The sequence below is a fragment of the Lissotriton helveticus genome, chromosome 1_1 (assembly GCF_964261635.1).
Source record: "Lissotriton helveticus chromosome 1_1, aLisHel1.1, whole genome shotgun sequence".
Classification (NCBI taxonomy): Eukaryota; Metazoa; Chordata; class Amphibia; order Caudata; family Salamandridae; genus Lissotriton; species Lissotriton helveticus.
In genome coordinates, this window is record NC_136057.1 from 1,031,955,036 (window position 1) to 1,031,969,573 (window position 14,538).

At 49.4% G+C, this 14,538-nt stretch overlaps 1 protein-coding gene across 3 annotated transcripts in view; it reads left to right on the forward strand.

Moving 5' to 3' along the window:
* The window catches only part of TNPO3 (transportin 3), a 1,288,661-nt gene that overhangs the window by 1,130,842 nt on the left and 143,281 nt on the right, over positions 1–14,538 (forward strand). For all 3 annotated transcript variants that reach the window (XM_078677788.1, XM_078677785.1, XM_078677786.1), the window contains exon 20: positions 12,350–12,517. In XM_078677788.1, coding sequence (XP_078533914.1) covers positions 12,350–12,517 — 168 coding nt within the window. The remainder of the gene's footprint in view (positions 1–12,349; positions 12,518–14,538) is intronic.

The window sequence follows — 14,538 nt, forward strand, 5'->3', positions numbered from 1 at the left end:
ACATGGAGCGGAGCCCGTTTAAGTACTGCCCGCTTTGTGGGTCCAAGTACCCACACATCGATCTACACCCCGTCTGTAACAAATGCCTTTCGCCAGACCATGACGACGGCAAGTGCAAGGCCTGTGCACAGTTCCGCTCTAAGAAGACTCTCAAGCTTCGGCGCGCGTTGCGCATGGAAGCTAGACAAGCGGCCCCGGATCCGGAAAACATCTTCGGAGACCAAGAAGAAGAGGACCAGGGTCATCATCTTCAAATCTCCCCACCCGGGACGGAGGTCGAGGCGGATCCGGGAGACGACGACGGAGTCGTGGGTCAAGGCCTTGAATACGTCGACGAGGTAGGAGACGGCGATGAGATTTATGGGGCCGCGGCAGATAGCTCGGGGGACGAGCTCTGCCCCGAAGGTTACGAGGATACCGACCGGGTCACGGGATAGCCTGTTGGCCTTACCCAAGACCCGTTGCCGCAAGCCACAGCCCCGCCTTCTGGCCCGGCCACGGACTTACTTGCTGAGCAGACTGTTTCGAAACCGAAACCATCGGGATCGACAACATCTAAGATGGCCGACCCGAAAACGAAACCGAAACTTAAGGACTCGAGTGTCCCTAAGATGGCTGCCGTACCGGCGAAAACGACTGTGCCCGCTACTTCATCGACTCCGTCGACCTCCGGTCCGCAGAAGTCGAAGAAGTCCGTCGATTCCGCTGCTGCAAAATCGAAATCGACGCCAGAGGAGGGGTCCTCTAACAAAGATGGTCGGCACGGGTCAACAGCGGCGCCGCCGTCCAAGCACGCCAAAGCCGGCTCCACGGAGGCTACGCAGGCGCACGGATCGAAGACTGGCACGTCTGCGCACCGGTCCCAGGACTCGGGGTCGGTGACAGCGGGATCCGCGTCGAAAGCGCACAAGGCCCACAAAGACGTCGGATCCGAGGGAAAGGTCAAAACATCCTCGACGGCGCCAAAACCCACTGGGAGTGAGACGTCCCTATTCGCTGAATCACTACAGAGAATCAGGGAGAAGGCCTCTGCTCCGTCGGCTCCGATATCATCGCCGCAGGCGCCAAAGGACAATCCAGCGAAGCCTTCTGGCAAACTTCTCTTTATTTTGCCGCCAAAGGAGGCGCCGAAAGCCTTTTCCACCAAATCGGCACCGAAGAAGACGGTTTCTTCAACGGCTGGACCACTTCCACGTCGGGTACTCGAATCAGAGGATGATTCAGAGCATTTCATCGACGCTGACACAGGCAAATTGACCCTCTATAAGAGAAAAATGACTTCAGAGTCAGTGGACTCATATGTCATCCCACTGAAAAAGAAAAGGGTGCCCCTTGACGCTTCAGGCCTCATGGAACCAATCCAGCCTCCTCCGAGACGGAGCCCTACTCCCTCACCAGAACACTCTGCGGGTGAGGGGTATGATGAGGACGAGCAATACAATTTCCCTATCAATGAACCAGATGCACAACCGGATTCATATGATGACACTGGTGACCAGGGCACCCAAAGTGTGGGGCAGGACCCGCAGCTTTTTAATGCACGTGCATCCCCAACTGAGGATTCAGCAGGTTTTCATGCACTACTTGAGAGGGCGGCAGCCAATCATGATGTGGACATGCATGCTGACCCGGTTGAGGAAGACTTCCTTTTCGACACATTTTCAGTCTCTGAAAGGACAGTAAAGACACTGCCTATGCTTAAAGGAGTCCTCAAGCATGCTGGGGACATATTTAAGGAGCCTACAAGAGCAAGGGTGGTTAATCCACGTATTGAAAAAAAGTACAGACCTGCACCTGCAGACCCCGCATACATTCGGGGACAGTTGCCACTGGACTCTCTTGTGGTCGCCAATGCCAGGAAACGTGCCAACTCCCAGACGACGGGTGAAGCTCCTCCCCCGGATAAGGAGTCCAAAGTGCTAGAGGCAGGGGGCAAAAGAGTAGCTGCACAGGCATCGAACTTTTGGCGCATTGCCAATACACAGGCACTCTTAGCGCGTTACGATAGGGCGCACTACGACACCCTAGAACAGATTATACAACACCTGCCTCCACAGTTCCAAGAAGGCACCAAACTGCTTATTGAGGAAGGGAAGCTAATCTCAAACGCAGCCATCAAGTGTGCACTTGACGCGGCAGACACAGCTGCTAGAGCTATCAACACTAGCGTTATGCTGAGACGACAGGCGTGGCTCCGCATCTCAGGGTTTAAACCGGATATTCAGACAACCATTCTTAATCAGCCAGTCAATCCTGATAGTCTGTTTGGTCCAGATGTTGACACCACCCTAGAAAAAAATAAAAAAAGACACAGAAACTGCTAAGTCCATGGGGGCCCTGCAGTCACAACAGTTTCGTGGCAGCAATTTTCGTCGCTCAGGTGCACGTGGAGTCACCAGAGGACAAATGGGTCAACAATCTCAGTTCTCAAGAGGTGGAGCACAATCCTCGTTCACAAAACAGAACAAGGGAGGTTACAGAAATAACAGCAACAGAGGTCGCGGCAGAGGAAACAACAGCTCCCGCTCCTCTACCCCGAGCAAACAGTGACTCTGTGTCACTGCCCCCCGACCACTTAACGCCTGTCGGGGGGAGACTGCAGCAGTTCCTGCCCGTCTGGAGAAACATCACCACAGACAGGTGGGTGCGACAACTAGTCCAGTATGGTTATTGCCTAGAGTTGAAATCCACTCCACCCAACATCCCGCCAAGGCAAAGGCCTATGTCCGCAGAGCACTTGCTCTTATTGCAGCAGGAAGTAGTGGTGATGCTGCAAAAAGGCGCAATCGAGCTCGTGCCGGTGGGAGAGGAAGGCACAGGGGTGTATTCCCTGTACTTCCTTATTCCAAAGAAGGACGGATCTCTCAGACCCATTCTAGATCTACGTCCCCTCAACCTGTACATACTATCAGAACATTTCCACATGCTTACACTGCAACAGATTCTTCCCTTGCTAAACCAAGGGGACTTTTTAGCAACCTTAGATCTCAAGGATGCTTATTTCCACATTCCACTACACTTGTCCCACAGGAAATACCTCAGGTTCACTATTCAAGGCAAGCATTACCAGTTCAAGGTCCTACCCTTCGGAGTCACCACAGCCCCAAGGGTGTTTACCAAGTGTCTGGCGACAGTAGCAGCGCACCTCAGGAGGCAGAACATCCATGTCTACCCCTACCTGGACGACTGGCTCGTGCAAGCCAAGTCGGAACAACAGTGCGCCGCGGACATGTCGACTACAATTCACCTTCTTCACGATCTGGGTTTCTCGCTGAACTACCCAAAGTCGCATCTACAACCAGCACATGTCCGGCAGTTCCTAGGTGCGACGATCAACACCCTGACGGCCATGGCTCAGCCAAACCAGGTCAGGATAGACAGCATGCAGTCTCTAATCCAAAAGTTCAGACCACAACACTCGCTTCCAGCGAGAGTGTTCATGCAGTTGATAGGCATGATGGCCTCCTGCATCTTCATAGTCCCTCACGCACGGTTACATATGCGCCCGCTCCAGGAGTGCTTAGCGAATCAGTGGACACAGGCTCAGGGGCAATTGACAGACCTAGTGTTGGTTACCAGTCGGGCATACGACTCTCTGCATTGGTGGACTCCACACAACCTTTGCAAGGGCCGACTGTTCCAAGAGCCTGTGCCGCAGATTATCCTGACAACTGACGCATCTCTCCAGGGATGGGGAGCTCATCTGCTCACTTACACAGTGCAGGGACTATGGACGACGCAGCAACAGAAGATGCACATCAACTATCTGGAACTGATGGCAATCTTCATGGCGATCAAGTCCTTCATTGTACATCTGTGCAACAAGGTAGTGTTAGTCCGGACGGACAACATGACTGCGATGTACTACATTCAAAAGCAGGGAGGCACCCACTCGCCGCAGCTGTCTCATCTGGCTCAGAGCATGTGGAAGTGGGCCATTCAGAGGAACATTTTCCTCATGGCAGAACACCTCCCAGGAAAGGACAATCAGATGGCGGATCTGCTCAGCAGGTACAGCCATCAAATGCACGAGTGGGAGATACACCCATCTGTCCTCCACCCGTACTTCCAGCAGTGGGGTCATCCGGAGATAGACCTGTTTGCCACAAAAGAAAACGCAAAATGCCAACACTTTGCCGCCAGGTTCCCTCACCCACAGTCGCAGGGGAATGCGATATGGATGAACTGGTCAGGCAAATTTGCGTACGCTTTTCCGCCAGCCCCTCTAATACCGCTGGTCGCAAGAAAGCTAAGGCAGCACGCGATGACTCTCATCCTAGTTGCTCCAACGTGGGCGCGCCAGGCTTGGTACACCACGTTCCTCGAACTCTCAGTGGTGCCGCATCAAAGACTGCGCCTCACGCCCAGTCTTTTGACGCAGAACCATGGAGAAATTCAGCATCCAGATCCGCAACAGCTCAACCTGGCGATCTGACTCCTGAAGTCCTAGAGTTTGGATACCTTAACCTACCTCCGGAATGCATGACCATCATCAAGGAGGCAAGGAAGCCAACTACCAGAGCATGCTATGCTGCAAAATGGAAGCGTTTTGTCATTTACTGTACAGCCAATGACATCAACCCGCTAGATGCGTCTATCCCCAACATCATTTGCTATCTGTTGCATCTTTACAAGTGCAATCTAGCGTACACTTCCATTCGGATACATCTATCCGCCATAGCGGCTTATCTTCAAAACAGGCAGCATCTCTCTGTCTTCAGAGTGCCCGCCATCAAAGCCTTCCTTGAAGGTCTGAAACGAGTCATTCCCCCAAGAACACCGCCAGCTCCGGTGTGGAACCTCAATGTGGTCCTCACCAGACTGATGGGCCCACCTTTTGAGCCACTGCACTCGTGTGAACTCCAGTTCCTCACGTGGAAAGTAGCTTTCCTAATAGCTATTACGTCTCTAAGGCGTGTCAGTGAGCTGCAAGCGCTCACAATCCAAGAGCCATTCATTCAAATTCATCCAAATAGGGTAGTGCTACGCACTAACCCCAAATTCCTTCCGAAGGTGGTGTCACAGTTTCATCTCAACCAAACTATTGACTTACCAGCGTTCTTTCAAAACCCGCAAACGGTGGCAGAAAGAATGCTCCATACCTTAGATGTACGGAGGGCGTTGATGTACTACATAGACAGAACACAACCCTTTAGAAAGACAAAACAACTTTTTGTTGCCTTCGCACCACAACACAAAGGCAACCCTATTTCCAAAGCAGGGATAGCCAGATGGATTGTTAAGTGCATCCAGATATGTTATCAAAAGGCCAAGCGCACTTTAACAATACCCCCAAGGGCGCACTCCACACGCAAAATGGGGGCATCCATGGCTTTCCTAGGGAACATTCCTTTGGAGGATATTTGCAGAGCAGCCACGTGGGTTACACCACATACCTTTACAAAACACTACTGTGTTGATGTGCATTCCAAGCAGCAAGCTGCTGTAGGACAGGCTGTTCTCAAAACACTTTTTCAGGTTTCTGCAGCTGGCACGGGCAACCGCCGCTGATGGAGGGACTGCTATGTATTCTATACTAAGATATGAATTTAGCAGCCCACATGCCTCGAACTGAATATGCTACTTACCAGTATGCATCTGTTCTTGGCATGTAGGGCTGCTAACATTCATATCGCACCGCCCTCCTCCCCGGTGCCTGTCGCAGCTGCAGATATACTATTGTATTTATTCATTAGCATGGACATCCTTTACACTTTTCACTCCATCTTCTGCCACAATGGCGAAAAACAATCTGGGGATGGAGCCGATGCCCATGCGCACTGTAGTCCAGGGGAGGAGCCACCTATCTCAGGATACTTCGAAGACTCTTCCAGGACAACAATGTGCGATCATCCGGACCCAACACTAGGCGGCGATCTAATGCTAAGATATGAATGTTAGCAGCCCTACATGCCAAGAACAGATGCATACTGGTAAGTAGCATATTCATTCTTACAGATATATCGTTACCGAAGGTAAGTAACTTGTGCATCAGGCCTCTATGTCCCGGACAGCATTCCCGACCGCTCCTCTGGATCGGGAATCCAAAAGGTATGATCAGTTTGGGAAGAAACTGTTCTCCTCTCTGAGTTTGGGGCTGCAGTCTGTCAACACCGCCTGCCTTTTGGGCCGTTACACCCACTCTCTGTGGGATACGGTTGCGGAGGTGCTGCCACAGTGTCCAGAGGAGGCCCAGACACGGCTCACCCAAGCCCTGGCGGTGGGGCGGGATGCAGCACGGTACTCGATTAGATGTAGACTTGACACCACTGACTGGCTGGGCAGAGGGATTTCCATGACGGTGGCGGTTCATCGCCACTGCCTGGTTGCGGTGTGCCAACTTCTCTGGGAATGTCCAGGCCACGCTCATGCCCTTCGATGGCCGTCGCCTCTTTGGCGACAAAGCAGATAGTGCGCTAGAACGTTTTAAGGACTCCAAGGCCAAGTCCTTGGGCCTAGGCCAGCGCCAGCAAACTTCCGCTATTCACCCCATTCGTGGCCAATGAAGGGGCGCCCCCACTCGTCCAGCCAGCCACAGGCCGCAGAACCAGTCTCAATGCGGTCGTGGATGTGGTTACCGCCGTGACGGTACCGGAGGACAACAGCAGGGTCAGTCCACATGCGCCCCGCAGCATCTGCCTCAAAGCCTTCCTAGTCTGGCTTTTCAGGCCCATCCGATGCCAGTGGGGGGCAGGGTACGCCATCACCTCCTCCACTGGTGATCCATCACGTCGGACAGGTGGGTGCTGCAAATCATCCGAAGGGGTTACTCCCTCCCCTTCGAGTGACCCCTCCAGCCATGCCACTGCAGAACCACCGCATGTCTGGGGATCACTTGCAACTTCTGCAGGCGGAAGTTATGGCCCCTTAGCCAAGGGGGCCATCGAGCGCATTCCTGGGCCAGAGGTAGGACGTGGTTGCTATTCCCACTACTTTCTGGGACCCAAGAGGGGCAAAGGAGGCCTACGTCCTATTTTGGACCTCAAGAGCGTCAACGGCTTCCTCCGGAAGGAGAAGTTCAAAATGCTGACTCTGGCTGCCCTAGACCCGGGAGACTGGATGGTAGCGTTGGACTTAAAGGATGCTTATTTTCACATCCCTGTCCTGCCAGCCCACCGGCGCTACCTGCGGTTCACGGTAGGCCACGTGCACTTCAGTTTACCAAGCTCTCCTTCGGCCTTACCAGCTCCCCTCGGGCGTTCACGAAAGTGATGGCGGTGGTCGCAGCTCATCTGTGCAGATTAGGGGTGTCAGTCTTCCCCCATCTCGATGACTGGTTGTTGAAGGCGTGCTCGCCCTAGACAGTCGTCAGCCACCACCAGACTACGGCCGACCTCCGGCACCTGCTGGGGTTCTCCATCAATGTGCCGAAGTCACACCTGTGCCCCTCTCAGAAGCTCCTCTTCATTGGAGCGGTTCTAGACTCTGCGCAGTTTCGGGTTTATCCTCCCGAACAGCGGGTTCAGGATATTCAGGCTCTGATTTCGATCTTTCAGCCTTTATCCCGAGTCTCGGTCAGGTTGACAATGCGGCTTCTGGGGCTGATGACCTCCTGCATCCTTCTGGTGCATCACGCCAGGTGGCGGATGCGGGCTCTGCAGTGGAACCTGAAGTTTCAGTAGGCACAGCATCAGGGCAACCTGTCCGACCATGTCCTGATCTCGGAGGGCACTGCGAGTCAGTTGCAGTGGTGGCTCACGAACCACGATTGGGTCAGCGGCAGATCCCTCTCCTTACCCCAACCGGAGCACCCAGTAGTGACGGATGCATCCCTCCTGGGATGGGGGGGGGCCACAGGGGAGAGGCGGAGATCAGAGGCCTCTGGTCTCCATCGGAGTCCCGGCTCCATATCTACCTTTTGGAGCTGAGTGCGATCGGACTTGCAATTAAGGCATTCCTTCCCTCTGTCCGGGGAAGTGTAGTGCAGGTGTTCATGGACAACACCACCGCCATGTGGCACTGCAACAAACAAGGCGGGGTGGGGTCGTGGACCCTTTGTCAGGAGGCTCTGCGCCTCCGGACATGGCTGGAACACCAGGGCGTCACCCTGGTGGTTCAACACCTGGCAGGTTCCCTGAACGCCAGAGCGGACTAACATAGCCACCGGTAAATGATGGATCTTGAATGGTGTCTGAACTCGGACGTGGCACAAGGTCTCTTTCAGCAGTGGGGAGAGCCTTGGTTAGATCTATGCGGCACTCGCTCGGCGACGCTTTTCATCGTGAGTGGAGCTGCAATCGGTTGTACGCCTTTCCGCCTATACTACTTCTGCCCAAAGTGCTGAAGATCAGGTGAGACCGGGCCCAAGTCATCCTTGTGGTTCCGGACTGGGAACGAAGATACTGGTATCCCGAGGTACTCAGCATGTCAGTCGATCCCCTGATTCGTGTACCTCTTCAGGAGGACCTTCTGTTGCAGCAGCAGGGGACGGAACCACCCGAACCTGTCCAGTCTCCACCTACATGCGTGGAGATTGAGTGGCGGCAGTTGAGGCCATTTGAGTTGCCTCCTGAAGTCTGCGCTGTGATTCTAGCAGCCAGGCATCCCTCCACAAAAATGGTATACGCCTTCAGGTGGAACAAATTTGTGGCATGGAGCACAGCAAAGGCTGTGGATCCACTCTCTGCCCCCCTTTCAGAGGTTCTCCTCTTCCTTCTTTCTCTTGCCCAGCAGGGCTCTGCTCTGGGCACTATCAAGGGCTACCTCTCAGCCATTTCAGCCTTCTTTAGGCTTCCTGATCAGCCTTCTCTTTTCAAGTCCCATGTTGTAAATAGATTCTTGAAAGGCATCACACACATGTTCCCTCCTGTTCCCTTTGTGATGCCTCAGTGGGACTTGAACCTTGTTCTGACTTTTCTGATGTGCGCTCCCTTTGAGTCACTTTATAACTGTCCTCTTCCTCTGCTAACTCTTAAAACTGCATTCCTGGTTGCCATCACCTCTGCCAGGAGAGTGAGTGAGCTCCAGGCTCTATCTTCTAGACCTCCTTTCCTCTCTGTCCATCCGGACAAGGTTGTCTTGAGGACTTGTCCTTCTTTCCTGCCCAAGGTGGTCACAGCCTTTCATATCGGGCAGTCCCATCACCTTGCCCATCTTCTTTACATAGAAGTGGTGCACCGCTGGAATATAGCAAGCGTAAGCAGAAGGGATGTAGGGTGCTGTCGGATCATCCCCACAGATAGATCCACAAAGAAAGCATGCATGTATGCTAATCGGCATATGAGCTAACCTTTATATAAGACAATCAGGAAATGTTTATTAAGCAAAGTTGCCGCCAATGCTTTAAAACTTGGCTGTGTTGTTTGACAACAGACTGACGTTTGGTCAACAAACTAATGCCATTGTGTCTGCTTCACACTTCCTCATAAAGAAAATTAGGAAGGTACTACCCTATATTCCAGCTCATACGCAGAAAAGGGTGGTTACCTCCCTTATTCAGTCAAAGTTGGACTACTGCAATGGGCTTTATTTGAATGCTCAAAAGCAGTGTCTGAAGAAACTCTAGGTAGTGCAGAATTCGGCGGCTCGTCTCTTGCTGAATCTGCCTCGGTATATGTCTGTCTCAGGAAATTCGGAAGCTGCACTGGCTGCCAGTGGCGCAACAAATCACATTTAAGGCTCTTTGTGTGGCCTACAAAGCCCTGACGCAGAATGATCCGTCTTTTCTTCAGAAGCTCTTTGTGTGGTATCAGCCAGCCAGACAGCTCCGTTCAACGGGCGCAAAACTGCTGGTGGTGCCCAAAATCCGGACCTTGCACTGGGGCGGGCGGAGCTTCCAGTACAGTACATCCGGGCTGTGGAACTCTCTTCCACTAGACATCAGGAAGGCAAGTTCCCTCCTGAGTTTTAGAAAAAGTTTGAAAACTTGGTTGTTTCAGTGAGGGGCGCATTGCAGGGTACTTGATGTCCTCCGTGCCGAGACACCATTTTGGTATTTGTGCGCTTTATAAATAGCATTATCATTACACTTTTTTTCCCCACATGTGCTCCTTTCCCGTATGATGAAAATGTAATGTAACTATGCTAACATGCTCTGAAAGTAAGATGTAATTCTCAGACCGTCCAGTAGTTCCTATGTATATTTTCTCATCATATGATACACCTGGTATAATTTACGATGTACTGACTGTACGGAAATGTTAATAAATAATGTTTAAAAAAAAGAAAAGAAAACTAGTATGAGGAACTTCAAGATGCCAGTGGCCTGGAGGCTTATTTACGTACTGGGCTTGTGTCCTCCTGCTCTTGCTACTGAGAAAAGTGCCTCCTTTGCTGTTATGCTAAGGACTGCAGAAGTATTAGATGTACAACTTCCACCTATGGAGGGGGTGATGATGATGGTGCTGATGCTGTTTCAGCGGATTAAGCTGCCCATGGCTTCTGTCATAGTCGGCCCTTTGTCGTTCCTCACCCCCGCCTTACTATCATGAAACCAGAAGCCAAACAGCAAATTCTAAACCTTCTGTTTTCTGGAACCCCTCTGTTTGGAACATGTACAGTTAAATTCAGCATGTGAAGGCAGAGTTGGAAACACTCAAAGCTGTGTGCCTTGAAAAACGATAGGCATTATCACCAACAGAGGATTCGGTCTTCTCAGTGGCTGCGAAATAGCACCAACAGTCACAACATCAAAAATCCTTTCAACCTCGCTGGTAAGAAGAGGAAGTGGTAAGCATACATCCGGGGCCACAGGAAAAGACACCAAGCAGTGAATTCCTTCTACTGTTGTTCACCCCATTATGGGGAGACATCAGCAAGGAATCTTGAAGAGTGGACGAAAAGCCAGATGGGTGCTTAATATTGTAAAAAATGGCTAATTTCTGAGGTTTCATCATCTCCTCCAGCTATTCCTCCAAGGAAGTCATCTCAATTCCATTGAAAGTGGCATTGTTTGAAAGTCAGCACCCTTCTGATCAAAGAAACCGTGGAACTGGTCACTTTAGCACAGAAAGGAAAGGTAGTGTTTGCCAATTACTTTCTGGTTCAAAAGAGAGGACCCAAACAGGAATGCCGTCCTATTCGAGACTTCGGGACGATAAACAAGTGCATAAAGATAGACACATTTTGGGTGTGGCACTTCACATAAGTTCCATCGTTCAACTTTGCTTCTTGTCTCCTGGACTCTAGCAATATGGACATCATCTACAAGACTGCATGAGCATTACAAGAGAAGCCAGATATCCTTCTACTAGAACTTCCTCTTCTCCTCTAGCTGGAAAAGGTCTGCATCTAGTGTCTTCGCAAAAATATTGATCTATACCGTTTGCAAGAAGCGGTACTTCTGTACCTCCTTGATTTGGCAGATTCAAGGTGGCAGTTTTCTTCAACAAGGATTAATTTAGCTGTTTGTATTGCTTACAGGAAAAAATATTCACTAACCTATTATCAAAATCAAAAAAGTCAATATAATCTTTCCATAGCGTTTTAAAATATTTTCTTTCTTTTTTTAAGTTGGCTTTTTAAAGATTAAAACTATTATAGATACCTTTTTATAAATATTTTTTTATAAATTGTGGGGGAACAATGCTTATAATCATAATGAATCTTGTGGAGAAGAACTAGGATTACGGGCAAGTTACTACTACATACACACATTTTTCAAAGCCTAGAACAACTGTGTTTCAAGATCGGAAGCTATCGGAACAGACCCCAAGACAAAAGGAATGCCAACAACTTTAAATGATAAATCATATCTCTATATTTTCAAGAAACCACACACTACAGAATCCCACAGTCTAATAACATTTTGACAAAAAACAGCCTTTGTATTCTAAAGATAAACACTGTAAGGAAGAATAGAATACATTTTTTACTGCATTATATATAATCACGAGTTAAAAGCCATCTAAAGGTATAGCTGTTTAACTGCCTTCTCTTAAGGTGCCTGGTTTGAGACACAACCTCTTCCAATGCTAAAAAGGTTGATTTTAACAAAAAAAGTAGTTCTGTCCGACTCCAGCTACTTGATGGTGGGATATATGCATGGCATATGAATTGAGAAAACCTTCAAGATGCATAACTGTTTCAGATAAGTAACTTGTTTCTTATCTGAGAGGTCTTAGGTGTGCAGTGATGCTTCTATGTGCCACTCTATCAGGCAAATTGTAGCTTTAATAAGGAGGAATGGGGCTGGGGATCCAGTATGGATAACGGTGTCTTTGAATGGCTGAGGACTGTCTCTGCAAGTAAATCTTGTTACTTATTTGCTGAAATATATTTGATTTGTGAGGACTTATTTTGCTCAGAGGACTCACAAAACACATGCTAGTTATGCAATAAGCTGGATCTGTATAATTATGAATGTCAAACTAGATTACTTTATAGATTTTTCTTTTTGCTTAATTTTCAGCACGAGGAGAACTTTGAAGTACGTAAAGACCTGATTCGTCAAGTGCTGAGCCAAGTCGGACAGCAGCTAGTAAACCAGCTGCTTCACACATGTTGTTTCTGTCTGCCACCTTATACCCTTCCAGATGTAGCTGAAGTTATTTGGGAGATCATGTCATTCGATAGGCCGGTAAGGCTCCTTAAACCATGGATCAGCTTTCTACTAAGTTGTATTGATGTTCTGTTAACGCTCCGGGATAGGCAAAATCTCTTGTCATGATCACTGACCACACCTTGGCTATCCATATGTAATGTCAGTGAAAAGGAGAAAGGCTTCTCCTTTAAGGAATCTCCATTAATAATCATAAGCACTGAAACATTCCTGCCTGACATGCGGGGGTACAGGGGCTTTCTTTCCAAAGTCACACTTTGTATAGTATCCTTGTTTTACATAGGACAGGCCAGGATGTTTATGTGACACAAAATTCTGATTTAGCAACCTGAAAACAGACCATATTGCCAATTCCAGTTGTTTACTTTAACAGATAGAAGAGAATACAGTGAAAGAAAAGTGACATTTAAAAATTCTCATTCACCAAGCCTTTTGATTTTCTTTTAAAGTGAATGATAGGGAAAGTAAGGTCATGTAACTGTTTAGGCTGCAGCCATGTGAAAAAAGACAATGGAATACTTTGCCTTGAGAAGCACCCTGATGTCCAGTGTCCCACCTTATCCTTTAGGTGGCAGTGTATTTTTTCTGTAATTATCTGGCTGGAAATATTTTTTTGCGCAAACTGGCATCTTTTTGTGACCTGACCAGATTGTGGCAGGAAAATGGCCAAAAGAGACCATCACCGATGTGCTGATCTGCATCTTATGTTTGTGAGATTCTCATGATCCCATAAGGTATCATCACTGCATCTCCCTCTCCAGACGCGCCCTGAGAGAACATGAGAAGATTCGCCTGCGTGGCCAAGCAGAAACATGAAAGACAAAAATTGCTGTGTGCAGTCACATCTGAGGGGCAAAGAGAGGCTGCTCCCTTTACCAGCGCCCCTGTCTCATCCTCTAGGGACACCCGCAGGGGCAGATCCAAAAAGAGACGGCAAGGTGTGAAACAATATCCCTGTTCGGCATCAAGGACATCGCCTTCGAGAAGAGGTACAGCACCTGCTTGCTCGCTATTAAGGGCTAGCTTGGTGTTGAGGACACATATGTCTTTGAGAAGGAGGTCATTGACATTGAGACATCCAAAGTCAACATGGCTCAACGTCGAGGAACGCTGTTAAAAAGAAGACGGCAAAGTAGCTTTCACGTATGAAAGCACGGAGGCTTACATCAGAATGAGACTGAGTACTCCAGGGATTACTCCTCCAGACCGACTTATACACTCATTACGATTCCCCTTCTCCACCTCCTCATCCACCCCCTCAGCCACCTTCCTAGTATCTTCCTCCACAGGAAATTCCTAAAGGCAAACCTGCCGGGCCTCTGCAAGTAACCACACCAGTGATCCCTTCACTAAGACAGTCCAGATCTTGTTTTCGACATGCCAGACCTCGCCATAGTTCAAGGTCGAAGTTAAGGTATTCAAGTCACCAATGCCAGTCAGGTCTTCCAGAGAGTCTCGTACTAGACTTAGAAGGGATGCCATATTCCATTTGAGGTCCTCAAGGCCCCATCACACTACCACATCCATTGGCCATTATTCACCTACGTTTACAGATTATCCTACCGTTAGGCTACAGCCTGTGGATGTCATCAATGCCTTCGAGTAGATCCTTTTAGAGGTGCCAAGTTGAACATCCTTCTTACGGCAATTACAGCACTGGCATCTGTAATATTTGAGACATTGCACAAACTGTCCATCTCAAGGCCATTATTTCCTCTGTTACCAGGCCTTATTGAAATTACCGTGGATTTTTTCTTGCCCCTGCACTCTGTCAAGGCGGCACCTTCTTGTCTACAGAAGAAATTCAGACCTGCTGACCAGGATTCTTTTGTTCCTCCCCACAGATCCGCCGCATGATTACGTGATATCCTCAGTAGCTCCCAAGCATCACATCATAGCTCTTTTCCTCTGCAGTTCCTCCTGACAATGAGAGCAAAAAACTGGATTCAGTGGGAAAGAAACTGTGTGGCACTACTATGAAAGCAACGAGCGCTAACGTACTGCTAGGAAGGTGCAATAGTGTAGGAAGCTGGCTCTAT